At 46.4% G+C, this 19523-nt stretch overlaps 1 protein-coding gene and 1 long non-coding RNA gene across 15 annotated transcripts in view, besides 1 other annotated feature; one reads left to right on the plus strand and one right to left on the minus strand.

Annotated features, from left to right (window-relative positions):
• The window catches only part of Frmd4a (FERM domain containing 4A), a 596394-nt gene that overhangs the window by 559540 nt on the left and 17331 nt on the right, over nucleotides 1-19523 (plus strand). For all 13 annotated transcript variants that reach the window (XM_006497439.4, NM_001347086.1, NM_172475.3 and 10 more), the window contains 3 exons: nucleotides 9172-9305; nucleotides 13431-13553; nucleotides 17350-17578. In XM_006497439.4, the coding sequence (XP_006497502.1) occupies nucleotides 9172-9305; nucleotides 13431-13553; nucleotides 17350-17578 (486 nt within the window). The remainder of the gene's footprint in view (nucleotides 1-9171; nucleotides 9306-13430; nucleotides 13554-17349; nucleotides 17579-19523) is intronic.
• Gm13179 lies at nucleotides 9260-17350 on the minus strand. 2 transcript variants are annotated; one of them, XR_003953990.1, is made up of 3 exons: nucleotides 14581-17350; nucleotides 9631-9762; nucleotides 9260-9344 (listed from the first exon to the last, which is right to left on the minus strand). It is a non-coding gene; the product is annotated as a predicted gene 13179 (long non-coding RNA). The 2 variants fall into 2 exon arrangements; XR_865938.3 differs by having other exon boundaries at nucleotides 9300-9762; nucleotides 14581-14755; nucleotides 15076-17350.
• Nucleotides 10396-11573: an enhancer, noted in NCBI's record as "VISTA enhancer mm423". NCBI's record gives its function as "enhancer in: limb[11/12] | branchial arch[11/12] | nose[11/12] | facial mesenchyme[11/12]" and the evidence as "EXISTENCE:transgenic organism evidence [ECO:0001131][PMID:17130149]".

Genomic DNA, 19523 nt, shown 5'->3' on the forward strand with positions numbered 1-19523 from the left:
CCCAGCTCCATCAAAAAAGAAAGAAAAGCAGAAGATCCAAGTCATGTGCAGGATCTTCAAAGGGTTTATTTCTTCTCTCCCTTCCCCCATGACTCGAAGGGATTGTGGAGGAGGCGTAAGAAAACACAGACAGCCGTCCTTGTCCTTGTAGCTGAAGACAGTTGGCTTCCATAGCTTCTCTGGAAGTGAGTCTAAGATTCGGGTCAGTATTGTTTTAAGGATCTGTCCTCACGGGACAGTCAGGATTTCAGGGAGAGCTTGGGGAGCTGTCAGAGATGTGATTTTGCTCTCAGGCTATTTAAAACAAATGGCACAAACCCACTTAGAAAATACCCAGGGTTCTGCAGGGCCCCGTGGCTTGCTGTATTAGCCACCCAAACCAACCAAACCAATTATGTGAGTGGGGGGGGGGGGCGGGAAGAGGGAGATAAATTATAAATTTATGATTTGGCTATGTGGTTAGTTTGAAGGCAGCTGAGTCGTCTTGGCTGTATGGTTAATTTGATGGCAGCCAAGTCTCCTTCCATTTGATCAAGCAGGGACATGAAGACTATGGTGATGGATCTGTGGTTTTAAAAAAGTAAAGCCACACCCAAACCTGCATTCAGCCATAATTCCATGGCTCTGACACTTTTCATTCTAGGAAAAACATATTGTGTTCAACCCTGACCCCAGCCTTCCCTGGGACGGGTCCACCTTCTTTACTCAACAATTCCTACATTCTCCTCCTCTGAATGCAACCACTTCCTCCCATTGTGAGGATGCTTATTAATAACTCGTGTAAAAATGATGATGCCATATGTAGCAGAAGATGGCTTAGTCGGCCATCACTAGTAAGAGAGGCCCCTTGGTATTGCAAACTTTATATGCCTCAGTACAGGGGAATGCCAGGGCCAAGAAGTGGGAGTGGGTGGGTAGGGGAGCAGGGCGGGGGGAGGGTATAGGGAACTTTCAGGATAGCATTTGAAGTGTATATAAAGAAAATATCTAATAAAAAATAATGACGATGCCAGCTATCTGACATCTCTCCCCATGAGAGGTGATGTAGCGCCTACTGGCTGTGCACTGGGAACTGTACCCAGCCCACACCACACGAAGCACTGCATAAATCGTGCAGTGACTCTTTTTAGTGATCTTCCTTTTGTGCTCTTCTCTTTTTTATCACCAGGAAGAAGTCTGTCTTCTTCCTAGATCTCTCTCTGGCCGTTCAGAGTTTTCTATTGGCTGTGTGGTGCCTCTCCTTTTAGGTCCAAGATGAACTGCATTCCAGAGGCCTTAAATTTGGTCATAACCTCGGCTTTGCTGTTGGGCACAACCTCCCAGGCATTGCCAAAGAGGTTGTTTATGCTGGACTGTGAAACTGGGCAGGCTGCAAAGGCGCTGTCTGCAGAATGGATGTTTCTGGACTCATCTGAGCAGGTCTGGCCTGAGTTGAAAAGGAGAGGAAAATGGAAGGTGGTCTCTTCCACTTCTATTTGGTGGAGGGCGGAGGTAACAAACTCACTCCTATGGGTGTCCAAGGGTGATACTAGGATAGATATATGTACCTGTGGAAGAGAACTAAGACTGACACTGTATAGTCTGAGTAAACGACTTTGGTGGTAAGGTTTTAACATCAGAAGAGAGATCTCCCTGCCCTCTTCCAGACACATCAGTATTTCTACTTAGCCAAGCTCTGTGTCAACTTCCTCATCTTTGCTGAGAGCACAGAAGAAAGATCATGGAGATTTGCATTTCATCTCCAAACCTCCATATTACAATAGAGCAAGAGCCCTGGGACAGCAGGATCAGCTCCCGGGGTTCCTGAGCCAAGGAACAGTGCGCCTATGCCTTACCCACAAGTAATGGTTTCAATTAGATAATCTATCAGATGCTGTTAATGTTTAAACACAGATTGTCTCTCTATTCACCTCCTTCCCTCCTTCTTAGCATGGAGTGCCCTCTTCAAGTGACATTTGTGTATTTCCCTTTTGGCAAAAAGTGCCACTTAATCTCCCCCAAGAGCAAGCCACCCCGAAGACTCCCAGACACCCCCAAAAGATGCTTGCTTTTCAAAGAACTTCCACTTCACTACTTACTGAACTAATGATTCCATTTGTAAAGTCTCCAAGCATGTGTTGTTCGTGTTGGAAATCACACTGAACTTGCAGAGATGGCCCCTGGAGATGGCACACTGATCCTGCCATCTGCAACGTGGCATTATACCACAGGGTCTCTAGGACGTCTCTGATGTAAGGAATTCATCCTTGAGAACTTCTCTGGGAAATAAATATCTCGTTGTCATAAAGGGGAGTCTAACCCCTTTCTCCATATTCACTCCTGGGTATCTGCCAAGCCTCTCCCTCCCAGCTTCTACAGATCTGTTGGGACTTGGCTGTCTTCATTTGCTTGTCTTAACTTTTCATTTTCCCCTTAGAGGCCAAACAGGCAGTCATTTCCTTCCCTCGATTTTACAGACAACAGATTTCTTTCTTGCTGGGGGTGGAGATGGGGGATATTACTATTTGTGTTATATTTCCCTTCCTTCCAAAGAGGAAAGCTCCCCTTCCACCTTCTGGATTGAGGGTGGGAGCAGGGGGCCTGCTCATCTGCATCTGTCTGTGAAAACAGATGCACAGGTCTCTGCGAATCCTCAGCAGGATGCAAACTCATATCCGGTGCCGACTGGCTTGGGATCTTTGGAATGACTGCAACAAATTCTCCATTGCAGCTGAGTGAGGAGAGCCTTCCATATGGTCACAGGGAGAGGGCTTCTGTTTGCTCTGTGGCCCCTCCACATGTGGTCTCTTCACATACAGCTGCCACCAGCCCGGTCTAGGTTCCCCAGCTGGAAAATGGAAAATGGGTCCCAAGTCCACAGTAATATCTGTGATGCCATCTGGTTTCCCCTGAAGATCCCCAAATGCCCACTGAAAATGACTTTCTTTGCCTAGCCATGTTTGGATAATAATCATCTTCCTAGGGCTGGGAATGTAGCTCCCTTGGTGGAATCCTTACCTGGCGTACTTAAAGCCCCAAATTCAATCCCAGCACCATATAAACGACTGGTGCTCATATTTACCTCTTTAATGGCAGAACTCAATAAGTAGAGGCAGGAAAATCAGGGTCAAGGTCATATATATGGAGGTCAAGGTCAGCCTGAGCTAGAGACCTTGTCTCCAAAAATACACCTATAACCAACTGTCTTCTTCACCATCAGCTCTTCCTCCCTCCCTCCAGTGACCTCGTTCAGTAGAAGCCTTTGGGTTAGGAGTGTAATATGATCGTGAACTCTAGCCTAGAATCCAAGTAGAGATCTCACTAACTCAGGAAAGGTTTTCTGGAGAACTCAGCTGATGGTAGGTTTTCCTGGCTGTCATCAGAGGGAGGCTGAACCACCTCAATGAAGTGATCATTCAGAAACCAAGCCAGTCCCCTAGCTGGCCCCTGTGTTGTGGTGCTTCCGGGCAACGATTGTGCCCTCCATCCTCATTGTTTGCTTGTCTCCGATTCCTCCAGTGGGTGGAACTGAGGGCTGAGACTATGTCTCCCCCATATTACCTTGCACATGGAAGGGACTCCAAAAACCTCTGTTGTCGCACCAGGAGATCTGAAGACCGCCACTGGCTTCCTGTCCTTTGGCCTTCTCTTGAGTTTTGAGATCAGCGTATGTGGCATGTGGTCCTGCCAGGAAGGAAGATGCAAGCAGATGCAACCCACAGGGTGTTGTTGCCTTGACACCAGAGTAGTGAGACAGAATGTTCCCCCTCTCACCGAGTTTCCATTCAAAGGATAAGCAGGCCACACAGAACAGAGCTTGTGCCCCACCTCTGCCTCCCTGTGCCAGCCACCATGACCTCTGTGGTAAGAGTAGAGGTAACGCTTCTCTGAGGACTCAATGAATTGTAGCATGTAAGAATCCCTGCTGAGTTCTATTAAACAATCAAACAAACAAACAAAACCCACTTTTCCCCCTCTGCCCGCAAGCTTCCTGAACTGACAGGGCCAGCCACACCAGCCACCACTCCTCATTTTCTTGCCTGTCCACTCAGGGCTCTTCCTTTTTTTTCCCAACATGAATCGTTCTGAAATGGAGATGCCAACACCCTAATAAAAGCGAGGAAAGATTTCTAAGAACAATGACTAGTATTCACATGGCATTTAGCATGTTCTGAGTTATCTTTTAGCATCGCCCAAATGTTATCCTGCTTCATTCTCCCAATATTTGTAGAGCCCTGTTTTCATTGCCCAGTTCACAGGAAACAGAGACCTAGGAAAGTTCTAGAACCTGCCACCTCCCATCCCAGATCCACTCAGAAGCTAAGCTGAAACATACACACAGACCCAATAACCCTAGACCCCAGACTGCAGGCTCCAGCTTTAGGAGGGCGCTATACCAGTTTGTTTCCCAGACTATCCTTTTCTGTACATCTGAGTACCCTCTCTAGAAGGATATTCATGTATTATCAATTACCTTTCAGAAATATTCATCTCACCTGCTTTTCACTGGCTCCTACACCAACCCGCTATTCCTTCCATCCCTTCCCGGGCAGCGCCTGGCTACTGTTTTTTTTCCATGTATCAATTTTGAAATTTCACTCTTCCAGGTACAGTAGAGATGACACATCTATCTTCTTATTTCATCTTACAGACAGCTCCAGTTTAAGACTATTTAGTATTCAGGATCAGGAAGAGATAAACCCTTTAGGCTCTTGTTGGTAATTAGACATCCATCCCCTCCTCCCTGCCCCCACCCCTCCACCCCTGCCTGCCTCTGTCAGGAGGCAGGGTTGGGAGAGTGCCATTCCTAGAGGTTTGGGTAGTGAAGGAAGGAGGTCATACTGTCTATAACATTCCTTTGGTAAAACTTGAAGAAATGAAGGCTAATGGCTGAGAAGGAATGGCCTAAGTTGGTTGTTTATTGGGTAATCAGTGTTTCAAGTTCGGAGACATTTTAGAAGGTGGTCACTTTCTAGGTAGGACCAGGATGGTTCTCAAGAAGGTGAAATGCCAGCCAGGCGAGGTGGCACACGCCTTTAATCCCAGCACTTGGGAGGCAGAGGCAGGCGGGTTTCTGAGTTCGAGGCCAGCCTGGTCTACAGAGTGAGTTCCAGGACAGCAGAGAAACCCTGTCGGGGGTGGGGGGGGGATTCACATATAACCCTGAGGGGTCTTGCATGTGCAATATGTATTGGTTCAAACAATTGATAACAGACTAATTATAGTGCCAGACTTCCCCAAGGCCAGATACAGACTATGAAATTATGTTTGTCAGCTGGGTGTGGTCATGCAGGCCTTTAATCCCAGCACAGAAGTAGAGGCAAGTGATCACTGAGAGTTCAAGGCCAGCCTGGTCTACAGACAAACAAACCAACCCAGATGGACAGGGTAAAGTATCATGTATTTGTGTCCTGAACTTATAGTGGGAGAAATTCCCACTGGGCTAAGTTTCTAATTCTGTTTCTGCTATTGAAGTGGTCAATGCAGAGAGCTTCTTTACCTTTTGATTTCAGCCAGTGTTGCTTCCTTTCTTTAACCCTTTAAGAAGGCAAGCATCTCATTCAGGGACCACCTAGAGGTCATTCGTGAGGACGAGCAGCCTCACAGAGAACTATGGGCCTCTTCTTGGGATGTTCTTTGAGAGGCTCTCAGTGGACTTGTCCCGAGGCACTTGGCCATCTCTTCTCTGGGTGGCCATGCATCCTTAGCTACTGGTCACAGCCCACAGGCTTAGAACATGCAAGCTCTTACATAGAGAAGCCATCAGATTGCTTGCCTCAAATTAATTGATTACCCTTCAACACAGAAGGCAGTGGGATCTCTTTTCAAATGCAACAGGTTCCCCCCCCCCCCCCAAGACAGGGTTTTGCTTACTCCTGGCCATCCTGGAACTCCCTCTGAAAACCTAGCTGGCCCCAAACTCAGCTTCACCTGCCTCTCCCTCCCACGTGTTGGGATTAAAGGCGTTGCACCACAATTGGCAAAGGTACCAGGTTTATGTGGAGCTGCCTTGAGCTTGTGAAATGTGGGATGGAGACCCACAGCCCACTAAGTATCCCAACCACACTCCCCACTCTATCTGAAGTAGCCCCTGAGGCAGATCTGCAGTCTTGGTGCTTAGGAAACATGGTTTGAAAATACTGCCTGTTATTGCTTCTTTCTGTAGCTGGAGCTCTGGACTGCTCATTCTTCTAAATCATTGGGTGACGTTCTTATCTTTGACTGATACCTCATTAAGAAAGAGCAGTTCATTTCAATGATTTCTCTGATTCTACCCCACTAAGGTAAATCAAACCGTATGTGAAGGATTGGCCTAGCCCAGGCACAGTGCTAAGTATTTTATATGCCTTATCTCATTCGTTCTTTACTACCGAGATAGGAGAGCAAATGCCTTGCTCAAGAACCACCCATCTAATGAATGGCTTAGACTTTATCAAATCCAGATGTTTCTCATCTACCAGGCTGTCCAGTTACCATTAAAATGTGGGTATCCTGGTTCAGTTACTTACTTGCAGGAGTATATCCTAGTTCCAGGCTCTGTATTCTTCGTGAAGGAATTTCCAGACTCCCAGTGTGCAGTGGAGCCAGCTAGCATTTGGGGTGCCAGCTATACACAGGCAGACTCAGGAGCTATCAGGCCTGCCAAGGCTCTCTATCCCATTGAATGTGGGTTGATGTTTAAGTTAATTATTAGAAATAATAATTTAGGTAGCCATAATGAGCCCCACTACTCAAGGCCAAATCTTTACTAATCCTATAAGAGCAGACCAATCATCCACAAATTGTATGCTTGCTTCCTAAAATTTAATGTTGTGGTGAGTTTTGCTGTTCCCAACTATCTAGGGCTCTTAGATTTGACTCAATAAATCACCCTTTCCTATTGAGAGGTCAGGCAGGGGTGAAGGGAATACAATGAATTTTTCACTCATGCTAGAAATTCCTTAATCTTTTTTAACTCAAGTTTTCCCCAGGCCTGTTTTTAAAGTCTGACTTCCTTCCAGTATTATTTTACATCCTTATTAATTTTTTAGATGACAGAGCAGAGAATGCCTCATTAAATTTTCCTATCTTCAAAAGGGATTGGAGGTGGGTACTAAGAGACCCAATTAAGAGTCATAATGATTTTTTCAGGTTCCATTAGATGGACATAGCCCAGAGAGGTTTAGAGCCGATAAGCACATGGTAGTGAACTTAGGGATGTGAAAAACGTTAACCAACAGCAAACAAGGGTGCCTGCAATAAGATCCAGTGGTGTGATACCCGAGAAAGGCACATCTGGACTGAGTCTATAAGGACCATGAGGTAATGGAGTCTCAGCAAGGATCAAGCGTTTGCTGAGTTTGCTATTGAATTTGGACACCTGCAACTAAAGCATGTCAGAAACTCAGGAAAGAGTTATAGCATGGTCCAAAGCTTGGCAGGTAGCTTCCATAACGGAATGATATACAAGCAGTACACTATTACTCCTTTTTTTTCCACTAAGATGAGATACAATTTAATTATAGCACCCAAGTATACAACTGACAATATTTATTTGTTCCTGGGAAAGCATAAAGATGGTTTGTTCTTACAGTGACAGATGTCTTCAATTTCAAGCTCAAATGGGCCAGAAAAGGGAGAGAATGTAGCCTAAGTCATAGTCAAATTGTACGTAGACACTGAGAATTCTTCATTACTAGGATCTCAGGGATCTGGGAGAATGGAAATCAAGGGAATATGGGCTTCCTGACCAGAGACCTTGAAGAATAGGATGGTATGCTTAGAGGTCTGCTTTGAGTCTAGCAGAGCTGTTCAATGCAAAGACACAGAAGTCGGCATTCTGAGACATCTCCTTTACAATTGAGATAGCCTCCAATCCATTGCCTGGTCCTGGAACCATCCAAACATTCAGTTGTCTCTTAAGGAAATACAGTCCCCGGCCCGCACCCCACCACCACTACAAAGACCTTTGGGGATTTTTATTAGGATTGCTTTTTCTTATATTGTTTAATTCATGGCAAATTGGCATCTTTAAAACAATAACATCTGGATCCAGGTCTACAGTAGTCGCCTCTGTTTATTTATATCTCTAGTTGTTTCCAGCAAGGAGTTACACTTTTCGTAGTAGGATGCTCATCTTTACCTACACTAACCTAAGTCCCTGAAATGGCTTCTGGTAGGCCAGGCTGGTTTTGAACTTGCATTCCTCCTGCCTTGGCATTTGAGAAACCAAAGTTACAGACATAGATCCAGCTCTCTAGGGATGCGAGAGTTGGTGGTGGTGAAGTCTGAGCCCCCTGGATGCATACTCGGTGCTATCTGTTGATTTCTAACGGTTCAGCTAGTATGAATGAGAGAAGGAATGCAGCCATTAGCCTGGCTACATCTAGGGAAGCCATCAATACACTCTATAACCCATCAATGTAGAAAGAGCTACCAAGCTCAGTATAAGAAACCTGCTCCAGGAGCCAGACACTGCAACCTAGAAATTAATCTTTTGGTTTAAGCTAAATTCCTCCAGTTGGTATCTTCAACAGTTGCCTCCTATCTAGAAGCCTGCTGTTTGAATCATGCAGACGTGCTAGCCAGGAAAGCAAGGAATGTACATTTACGTCTCTTGAAAACTAACTATGCATCACTCTATATTGTATTCTTTCCATTAGGAGAAACGTTTTCTCAGCATATAGCACTCAGATAAAATAGAACAAAATTCTAGTTGGTATGTGTGTTCATGTGTATTATTATATTACCTGTGATATGTAATTATTATTATACCTGTCTATATTTTCATATATTTTTCAAAGAACAGATATTATATATGCAATAAGCAAAAACCAGCATATTTCAGTAGACAAGAGAAAATTTAAGTCATGATTGAAATTACTAATATTAACTTAAACTTTATTCTCCCCCTCCCTTTGTAAAGCATATAAAAATTGGCTGGTGTGACATGTCTTAAGACAATCAGAAATGACAGTGTTCTTGTTCAGGAGAGTCCACTCCCCTGACCGTCCTTCATGAAGCTATACCATTTCCACATGGTATTTGAAAATTCACTCCTCACGCTTGGAACACTGCACACCTGTCTCATTTCACGCTCCTTGATTCCCGGGGTAAATCCCATATCCGAGTTGCGAGCTCTGGTGGATTTCATTAGTGGTCCAGATGTGTGTCCCTTGTCAGCCGCCTAGTAACCCCGCTGTTTATCAACAGGTTCTCAGGAATCAGATAGCTCGCAGTCGGCCAAGAAAGACATGTTGGCTGCCTTGAAATCCAGGCAGGAAGCTCTGGAGGAGACGCTGCGCCAGAGGCTGGAGGAACTGAAGAGATTGTGTCTCCGGGAAGCTGTAAGCAATTAAGTCTGTGTTGTTTGTCATACATCTTCACTATGAACAGAAGACAGGGTGGAGACAATAGGACTGACTTTCAGGAAAACATGTACTGTCCCTCCCCAGTGCTGGAAACGCCCACCCTCTGTGATATCCTTTGTTAGAAACTAGGTATTGAGGAAACACCATACCAGTTAAAACCCTCTCTACTGAATCTTACATGACACATACACCCTGAAGCTAAATGACGAGTCCCTCTAACAGTCCCCAAACCATGCATGCATGGCACACCACACAGGACATGTCCTCACAGGACACTACCTCATTCTATATAATGTCCTACCACATCTTGCTTTCCAGAAGTTTCTGCCTGCTCATTGCTGGGAAAGCTTTTGCTTCTTCTGAGTTTGTCGTTGGTTTGTCATTGGGTACAATGTAGCATCACTGCAGGCCAACAAAGACACCAGGGTGGCACCTGAAATACACAGTAATCCATTAAACCTGCAGGTCCACTGTTTCTTTAGATCTTTCTTTTCGAAATGGAATCTTTGCCTAGTTTGTGGTGGCTGCTGCTGCTGCTGCTGCTGTTGGTTTGTCAGTTTGTTGTTGTTGTTGTTGTTGTTGTTGTTGTTGTTGTTGTTGGTTTTGTTTCTGCACCTTTGGGGATTGAACCTATGGCCTCACGTATGCCAGGCTAGCGTTCTTCCACCGAGCTATATACCCAGCATAGTAATTCTTGTAAGCTTGATGTAAAACAATGTTGCATTGGGCTGGAAAGATGGCTCACTTTGCCAGTGTGAGGACTAGAAGTGAATCCCAAGACTCTAGATAAAAGCCTAGCAGAGTAGAACACGCCTACCATCTCTTTGAGGAGATGGGAGGGAGGGAGCAGCTAGTCTAGCATACTCAGAGACAAGCAACAAAAGGGACCTTGTCTCAAACAAGGCAGAAGATGAAAGCCGATACCCAAGGGTTGTCCTGTGCCCTCCACGTACCACCACAAGTATACTCCACCCCCACCCCCCCACACACACACACCACTCCCACAGACAACGTCTTCTTCAGCCTGTTTCAGTGCTAGTCCCAATAGCAATATATATGGTGAGACTCCCTCAATCCACTTTGACATTTATTAAAATGTCCATTCTTCCCTTGTAGACTTCATTTCTTAGTGTAACACATACAGTCATGTGCATGTGTGTGTTGTGTGTGCAAACACACATGTGCGTGTGCTTCACATGACCACCATGTTGCTCTCCTGGGAGTGGTTGTACTCCACAGACCCTGACCCAAAGCTCCGTGGGTAAACAGTTCCGGATGGGAAGTGTGGAGAGTGCCCCTAACTAAATCCAGGAGGAGCACCCCCTCCCCCACACAATAATGCTTTGCAGCAGGAAGAGCGAACCAGTGGGCCTGAGAGTGAGATCACATTACATTTCAACTTGGCTTAATTATGTCTGGATTGATTTAAACCGGAGCTTGCTCAAGGCAGAACCACGTTAGCACAAATCCATTGCAAATCAGGAAAGCCAGGGGCCTGTCTGGGGGGAGGGGGGTGTGCTATGTGATACTGTAAATATTAGCGGCTTTTTTTTATAAAGACTATGCTTGAACAAGAGGGGGGGAAAAGTGGGTCCTTGGTGTCTGCCTCTCATAAATTTGTAAAGCCTTGTTTTGTGTTTAATAAAAGAAGTCACTAAACCAAGCAAAGACCATACATTACAGCACGTAAGGAACATGTCAAGGCGAGGCTGGCACGTACCATAAAAGTTTCACAAAGGCAATGTAAAGAAAACAAAAGCTCCCACTTCCTCTGACTTTGAGAACAGAAAATATAACTTAGGTAGAAACAACCCAAAAGCCAGCCCCTTGTCCACGTGTGTTAACGTCCACCAGAGTCTCCTGACACATGTGCGATAAAGGGATCCAGCAGCCTCCGTGCTAATTCCCGGCTCACAGATCCTCCAGACTCAAGGAGCAAGCAACACTGTTTGACCCCTTGGGAGGAGAGCAGCCACTCGAGGCAGAGTGGGAACCATGGGTGTTCCACAGCGAGAGGGCCCACTGCCATGCATTCAATTACGTCTCCACCATGGGGCTCTGGTGAAATCAGATTTGTAGATGGAGAATCAAGACCTTGACTTGACCTGGGTACTTTCAAGCCGTAGCCGCGTTTTAAAAATATAGACTGAAACCACAAACACTTAGGAGTTATAAATCCATGGAAGAGGTTAACAGCCTCTTCTGCCACATCTCAGAAAGGAAGTCCTGACAGTGTGCTGTTTACACATATATTAAAATAACAATCTTAACAGGCTGTTGTTTGTAGAAGGCCTAAAAGGGAAGCAGATAGGAATTCACAGATTAAGCAAGTGTCTCAGAGACACTTGTGAATCTTTTTTAAAGAGAGAATATTCCAGAATAGCAAACAGTGGGCTATCCTGCTCTAAAATTCTAGAATGCTTACATAAGGAATAAAAGAACACAGAGGAGAAGAGGCCCAGGATGTGGGGAGGAGGGTGCTTGTGCACACACAGACCACATAGACACACACAGACACACATACCCATTTAGTCTGCCTGCCACAACGAGAAGGGCTTTCAGCGGTCCTTCCTGTTGACCTGACTTTGCCTGCTATGGGCACTCAGACCTGGGTTGCCCAGCATGACAGCTGTCTGTTCGAGCTTCAAGAGGATACTTCTAAGCTTGTCCTCGCCACAGACATCCATTGGGCCATTGTGTAGCATCTGCACTGATCGTGGGTCAGAAAGCCAGAACTGGTGTCTGCCCAAATGGGCCTGCCAAATGCACAGAGTGGGGTCCCCAGCCTCTCCGGTGCCTCTCTGCAGTCTCAGAGAGACGTCTTGCAGTCTTGCCTGGCTTCCATAGTCTTGGTCAGCTGCAGACTTAAACCAGGCCTCATTCAGCCTAGTGTGGTACACTCGTGCAGGCAGGGCCTTCTAATTCTGAGACATTCCTCAGATGCTCTGTGCTGGCCCAGAGTCACTGTGCAATCTGCACTCTGCTTGTTGTCATGGTGCCCTTAACACTTAGGTTCCCAGAGCCCCAGATGTACACACACCAGAATTTCTGTGTGTGTGTGTGTGTGTGTGTGTGTGTGTGTGTGTACCTCCTCTGTTAATGTTTAGTTTTTACTAAAACTCTCACACAGAAGTTAGTGTCTTTTTTTTTTTAAGACAAAGTTTCACTATGTAGCCATGGCTGGCCTTGAACTCGTGGCCTTGGTGAGGCTTGCAATAGCACACCTATTGGTCTTTGAGGTCAGCCTTCTGCTGTTGAATGCAGAGCTGGAGCTAAATGATGATCAGTCTCTTCTAGGCAATGCAGTTGCCTGGCATTTGACATCCAGATAACACTCCCCATAGGAAGACTCATGTGGGCAAAGACATACAAGCAAGCGACGACAACAACAACAACAAACACTTAAGTTTCCAAGTGGGAGTAACAGATGCAAGTGAAAAGAATCAGTTGTGTTGATTGCTGCTCACTGACTGTGTGGCATTTCTTCACACATAGTAGGCTCACAGGAAATGCTCACTAGATCAACAAATGAATGAAAATGGACCATAGTGAAGTCCAAGAGAAGTTCTATTTGCTTAACCAAAAAAAAAAAAAAAAAAAAAAAATGGGTGGGGGAATAAAACTCCAAAGTGCATCTGTTCTGTAGCTAGGGAGTGTTAGCATTCATTTTTTTTTTTTTTTTGTAGAGGTTAAATTTCATAATGTGAACTATTCCTCCTACCCTCTGCCCCCCAATACTGGGGAGTGAACTCAGGGCTTCATGCAGGCTGGGCAAGCGCACTGCCTCTGAACTCTATCTGCAAATCATTTTTAGAGGAGGTCGTTTTATGGAGGTCTTCTGAGATGGCTTCATTAGTTAGCTCATTAGTGGTCTTAACTTTGTGATCCTCCCCCGTCAGCCTCCTGAGTAGCTAGCTGGGCTGCAGATCTGTACTGTCAAGCTATCCCATGAAGCCTCATTTAAGCATAGTGCTTAATGCTAATGGGTCTTAGGTATGCATTGGACCTCTGCATCAGTTTGTGTGTCCTAGCTAAAAGGTAAGCATGTCCTCTGAGCTACATGATATACAACCTCTCTGAACTGCTCTTTTGCGCATGCAGGAACTCACAGGAAAATTGCCTGTGGAATATCCCCTGGATCCAGGCGAGGAACCACCTATTGTTCGGAGGAGAATTGGAACAGCCTTCAAGCTGGATGAACAAAAAATCCTGCCTAAAGGAGAGGTATGCTCCTCTCTCACTGGAGTCTTTCCCGTTGTCCCACTTGTATTATCCTTGTTTGTCCTTGTTGGGGTTGGTAGGGTCTCTGTAATTTCTTCATTGTTTCTAAATTCCCATATTTTCCCTTTTACCGTGTTTGGGTCAGCTGGCTAGTTGCTATCTGGTTTTCCTTGACAGGCTGAGTTTGCTTGCCTGAGTGTACATAGTTGGGTCTCTGTTGAGGTTGTTTATCTAATACTATAGTCTATTTGCAGGTGGTCAGTTACGGTTAGGGAGAACATCCCACTAGCATGCAAGTATCCATCTTAGTAGTGGCCTTTGATACTCCTGATCTTGCCTGATATCACACAGCCTCCATCGGCTTTGGAAAGGCTTACATGGAAGAAGGGAATTTCCAGCCACAGTTCTCATTGGCTGGGGAAGGACAGGAAGGACCTGCCCTCTACCATCTTAAGTCACATGGCTACTAACATCACAGCATGGACATGCAGCCTATGATTGTTCTGCCATGGCCTCAGCTGTCTCTATTTGGAAAAGCCATATTTCAACATGATTTTTATCTTCTTTGGATGGAATACTGGTGAGGGCTGAGACTGGAGAATTATATTGGAGGATAATCAAAGCTCTGCTGAGCATAGTGGCGCACACCTTTAATCCCAGCACTCGGAAGGCAGAGGTAGGCAGATCTTTGTGAGTTTCAGGCCATCCTAGTCTACATAGTGAGTTCCAGGACAGCCAGAAATATACAGTGAGATACTATGTCAAAAAAAAACAAAAACAAAAACAAAAAAGATATACAAACAAAAAGTATCCTGCCCTTGTGCAAGAGAAACAAAAGTCCAGGTTAACCTTCAGGCCTCTAGGTCTCCCCAAATTTCTTCTGACTAGAGCGACTCATTCATGCTGTGGTACACAGAAGACTCAAGAACACTTCAAGACACAGCCTAGCACGTTAGTTATTCTTGTTGCTGAAACAAAATGTCCTGACAAAAGCAGAAGGGGGAGGGGTCTCAGGGGAGGGTTGGTTTACTTTAGCTCACAGTTTGAGGATGCAGTTGCCTTGGTGGGCAGAGTGTGGGGCCGCAGGTTCACACTGCAGGGAGAGATGAATGCTGTCACTCAGCTCACTTCCTCCATCTCACAGAATGACATCACCCACACTTCCGGAGGTCTTCTCACTTCAATTACCTTAGTCTTGAAAATCTCTTGAGGACATTTGACAATTAAGAGTAACCACCACCAAGGGAAAGAAAAGCAAGGAAGGTATGTTTAGCCTTTAGAGAAAGACATTTTCCAAAGTCAGGTCAGTGGGAAGATAGAGGGCATGCTGAGGCCCGTGCCCGAGGCCCATGCCTTAGGCCTGCAGTCACAGACCCCTGCAAGGCTACCAGGCACCCAGAGCACTTCATCCAAAGTGATACCTAATCACGTCACTGCCTCTTCCATATGTTCAAGTTTGACTCTGACTTCGCTGGGTTATCACTAGGAATAAATGAGCTAGACAATCATTTCCCTGGACACTTACACATGCCTGATGCTCAGCAGACAACCGCTGGACGTAGAGATGTCAGAAGAGGCTTAGAGCACTGTGTGGTCAGGTGTCTGTCTTCCAGAGCTGGCTCCACTTCACAACCTAAGCTTTGAAAAGCATCCCATGTTTAGTGAGTGTCCTTTCATGCCTGGCTCGGGTTCCTGTGGTTGTAGTGTTTTCTACTTTTCAAGAAAGCCAACCCTAGGGCTCTGAGGATTCCTTGCCGGCCCCATTGCATCTTTCCGAACTTCATAACAGGAAGCAGATAGACTTCTGCAGCACTTCCTCCCAATGGAAAGAGTCTCACTCTTGTTCTGGGCTGCCCCAGTGCTCCTGGATGCTGGCTTTGCTTTCCTGGCCATACGACTATTTCTACAGACAATCCATTCAGTCTCATCCTTGATACTCCTGATCTTGCCTGATATCACACAGCTCCCATCGGCTTTGGAAAGATAGTCGTTGGACTATCAAGACTTGTTCTAGACGCCTGTAAACCTCAGGGTCAATGTCTTGGACCAAAGCTATCATACCCACCCGAGAACAGCTGCTTCAGGGAGCCCAGATTCACAGACTAGTCTTTGTCCCCGACTCACGGCTCTGGGCAGGAGTCCATATTGATATCCTTCTTCCTCTGAGCAAGCAAGTGCGGCCAGCACTGGAAGGATCTGGAAGGATTACTGTCTCTAAGTGGCCCTTTTCCTCCCACTCCTCCTTCCTGCTGCTTCTAGACTTGAAGTGCTCAAAAGCCAATGAAATCAGGCAGAGTGTTTGCCTTAGTAGGCCTCCCTACCCCACTCCACCCCGAGCTTGGCCTGTTGTGCTGAGAAGCATATTATTGGACCACCGTAATAGCAAGACATGTGGAATCCAGCAAACACAACAGTCTCTGCTTCCTTAGCTTTGTCATTCTCTGCCAAACCTTAATGTAACTGCAAATCACCTAGCACAAGATATGTGTTCTCTAATGGCTCTGTTGGGTACTGAGAAAAGAGAAGCCACTGTGTGGTTGTTATACATTTATGTAGTGTGGGCTTTATCTCCTATGAGTTCCTAGAACATGCCCAGGCTGCTAGCCCTTGCACTCACCCAATCAATACTCAAATTCTGGAATAATAACTGTTGCTGCTTAGAGCTAGCTGCAATGAAATGGTTTCCCTAGTTAGTCAGCTTACTTTTTCGTTACTATGACAGAATACCTGGCAAATGCAACTTAAAATAGAAAAAGGATTTGTTCGGACTCCTGCTCTCAGGGACTAGGATTTCACTCTGGAGCAGAGCCTGGAGGCGGGGCCTGTGGTGAGGGAGCAGAGCCTGGAGGCGGGGCTTGTGGTGAGGGAGCAGAGCCTGGAGGCGGGGCCTGTGGTGAGGGAGCAGAAACTAGAGGCGGGGCTTGGGGGCGAGGCTTGTTAAATCTTGGCATCAGAACAGGAACAGAGCTTGAGCAGGAGGCTGAGTTATCAACGCTAACCCTTCCCACCGTAACACATTCCAAGCCATCTCCTTCCAGCTAGGACTCACTTCCTAAAGGTTACCAAACTTCCCAAAACAGTACCAGCAACTGGTAGCCAAACGTGAGGGTTAGTTTACATCCAAAGCATACAAACCAGGGAAGAGACAAATCAAAGAAATGACTGCTTGATGCTTAAGGGGATTCTGCATTCAAGTACAAATCCTAACACACACACACACACACACACACATGCTCTTCCATGTGAGACTCATCTTGGTAAAAGGGCCAAAGGAATCAGTAGAGCTAGGAGGGAGTTACACAGGAAGGGGAAAGGGAGAGTCTGCAGCCTATCCAAGGAGAAGAGGTGGGGGAACTGGTTCTACCACCCACATCATCCTTGCCCCCTAGAGGGCCTAGAAGGGCCTTTATGAACATACAAGTGTGAAAAGAACAGTTAGGGCTTGCAGAAAGAGCTGCCAAAAGACACATAGGTGTGTGGGTGTGCATCCTAACACGAGGCACACAAAGATGTAGGACAGAGGGGGATATGTGGGAGGATCGGGAGATGTACATGTATGAACAACTCCCAGAGGACAGTGACATGATCCAGAGATCATGCTCCAAGTAGAAAAAGAAAATGATAGCTACTAGCAACGGTTCTGACTTTCCTCTAAGGCTTGGTCTTCATCAGCTCTTTTGTAGAGAAAGAAAGCCCCAAAAGTCTGTGGGCTGAGGCCTGGGCTAGAGGTGGGCAAGGTCGAGTCTCCTTGGGCAGCAGCATCTTCAGAAGGTGTAAGCATTGGTCTTCCCTCCCACAGGAAGCTGAGCTGGAACGCCTGGAACGAGAGTTTGCGATTCAGTCCCAGATCACAGAGGCCGCCCGCCGTCTAGCCAGTGACCCCAATGTCAGCAAAAAACTGAAGAAGCAAAGGAAGACCTCTTATTTGAATGCACTGAAGAAGCTGCAGGAGATTGAAAATGCAATCAACGAGAACCGCATCAAGTCAGGGAAGAAACCCACCCAGAGGGCTTCACTTGTCATCGATGGTCAGTGCCACCCACAAGCTCCTGCCCCGCTCCCAGACAACCAGGTCCTGTTAGGTCCTCCTCTGGATCCTTGCAGGCTCTAAGTAGCCTCTTACCCACACACCTTATGGTTTAATCCCTGGAAAGGGATGGGTAATGATGGGTGATTCATCATTAGGACGTTCCATCCTAAAGATGAATTGCAACTGGAGGAACAAATGAAAGGGTCCATACACAGAACCCCAATGTCACTTATGACACCTCTCTGGGGAACCTAGAATGAGCCAACTCTCTTCTTCGATGTCACCATGAACTAAGGAGGTTACTGTGATAGTCCAGCTGAGCCTCAAGATAGCGAAGGCTCTGCAGTTCTCAGAGACCTAGCCTCCTTTCCTAAGACTGGAAGGCAAAGTGCGTAGCCAGTGTATTGGAGTTAAGTCCTTCAGGCCACCATTCCGTACCCAGTCTCCTTCCCTCGGGCTGGTTCTACTACCAAGAGCTTCCTATCCCAAGCACTGTGGCCTGAAGGATTGGGCGGTACCTCGTGGATTGTCTGGAGTACGTGCTCTTATCCCAGCTCAGGGCTTCGGTGATGATGGAAAACCAGAATTCCCGCAAATCCACCCCAAGCATCAGGTCTCTCCCATGGTTACCATCTTTTCTTTTTCTCCAAGTCATTGAATTCTTGGTAATATATGTTAGAATTATCCGGAGGGCATGAATATTGAGAATACCACCTTAGTTCTAAGACAGAAACTGATATAGAGGTTTTCAGGCTCTTTCTGTGTCTCTGTGTCTGTCTGTCTGTCTCTCTGTCTGTGTCTGTCTGTCTGTCTCTGTCTCTGTGTGTGTCTGTGTCTGCCTGTCTGTTTCTTTCTTTTTTTTTTTTTCAAGACAAGGTTTCTCTGTGTAGCCCTGGCTGTCCTGGAACTCACTCTGTAGACCAGGCTAGCCTTGAACTCAGAAATTCGCCTGCCTCTGCCTCCCAAGTGCTGGGATTAAAGGCATGTGCCACCACGCCCGGCTGCCTGTCTGTTTCTGTGTGTGTGTGTGTGTGTGTGTGTGTGTGTGTGTGTGTGTGTGTGTTTGTGTGTGTTTCATAATGGGTGCAAGGTTTCAGTCTGGGAAATGAAAGCCCCGTCCAAACAGAGGATGTGTGGTGTGGTTGTATAACCATGTTGCTGTACTTAAGTCCCATGAACACTTAAAAGGGATGAAAATGATAACCGATGTTATGTATATTGTAAATATATTGATACAGATCTGTCCCCTAGAAATGTGGGTATACTAAAGAACCAGTGGTGGGCTGGAGATTACAAGATACCAAGGCCTGTCTCCTTGCAGTTCACCTATCAAACAATAGGGAAAAGATGGGTTCACAGTTGGGAGGGACAGGGCTGACCATCAACTGATGGTCACTCTAGGTCCTTTCACTCTAGGATGTGCCTGCCGCCATTCTGTGTCTTACTCTGCTGCCCTTTGCCCCACTTTCTAGCAGGGCTACAGTGAGTCGGTCCCTCTTCCTCATCGCCTCCTTTGGGGCCTCCTTGAAGGCATTTGAACCTCCCTGTTCTGTAGAATCACCTAGAAGCAGCGTCAGAGCTATGTCTGGGAAGAGCAGCCTGGGGCGGGAGGGGGGGGGGGGCTGTCTCACCAGGTGGCCTCGGGGCGCCCATTCACAGGCCTGCCCGAGTGACGGCTATTTTCTTGGGTCTGCTGGCAGGCAGCACTGGCTTATAAATCATCATTTGTGCCAGTTTCGGCTTTCTTCCACGCAAGCCTCCAGCCATTTTTGTTAACTGCTCGAGAATCTGCCTTGCCGCCACAGTGAAGTAAAGTCTTCATCACAGAGGCCTGTCTGTGTTAGGAGTGAGCAAGCTCCTTAGGGCCTCAGAAAAGCCTGAACTCAGCATCTGAAGGACTTGGACCTTTGCTAACATCTCCCAATGAACAGGATTGTTTCAGA

This window comes from Mus musculus, chromosome 2 (genome assembly GCF_000001635.26).
Source record: "Mus musculus strain C57BL/6J chromosome 2, GRCm38.p6 C57BL/6J".
NCBI lineage: Eukaryota > Metazoa > Chordata > Mammalia > Rodentia > Muridae > Mus > Mus musculus.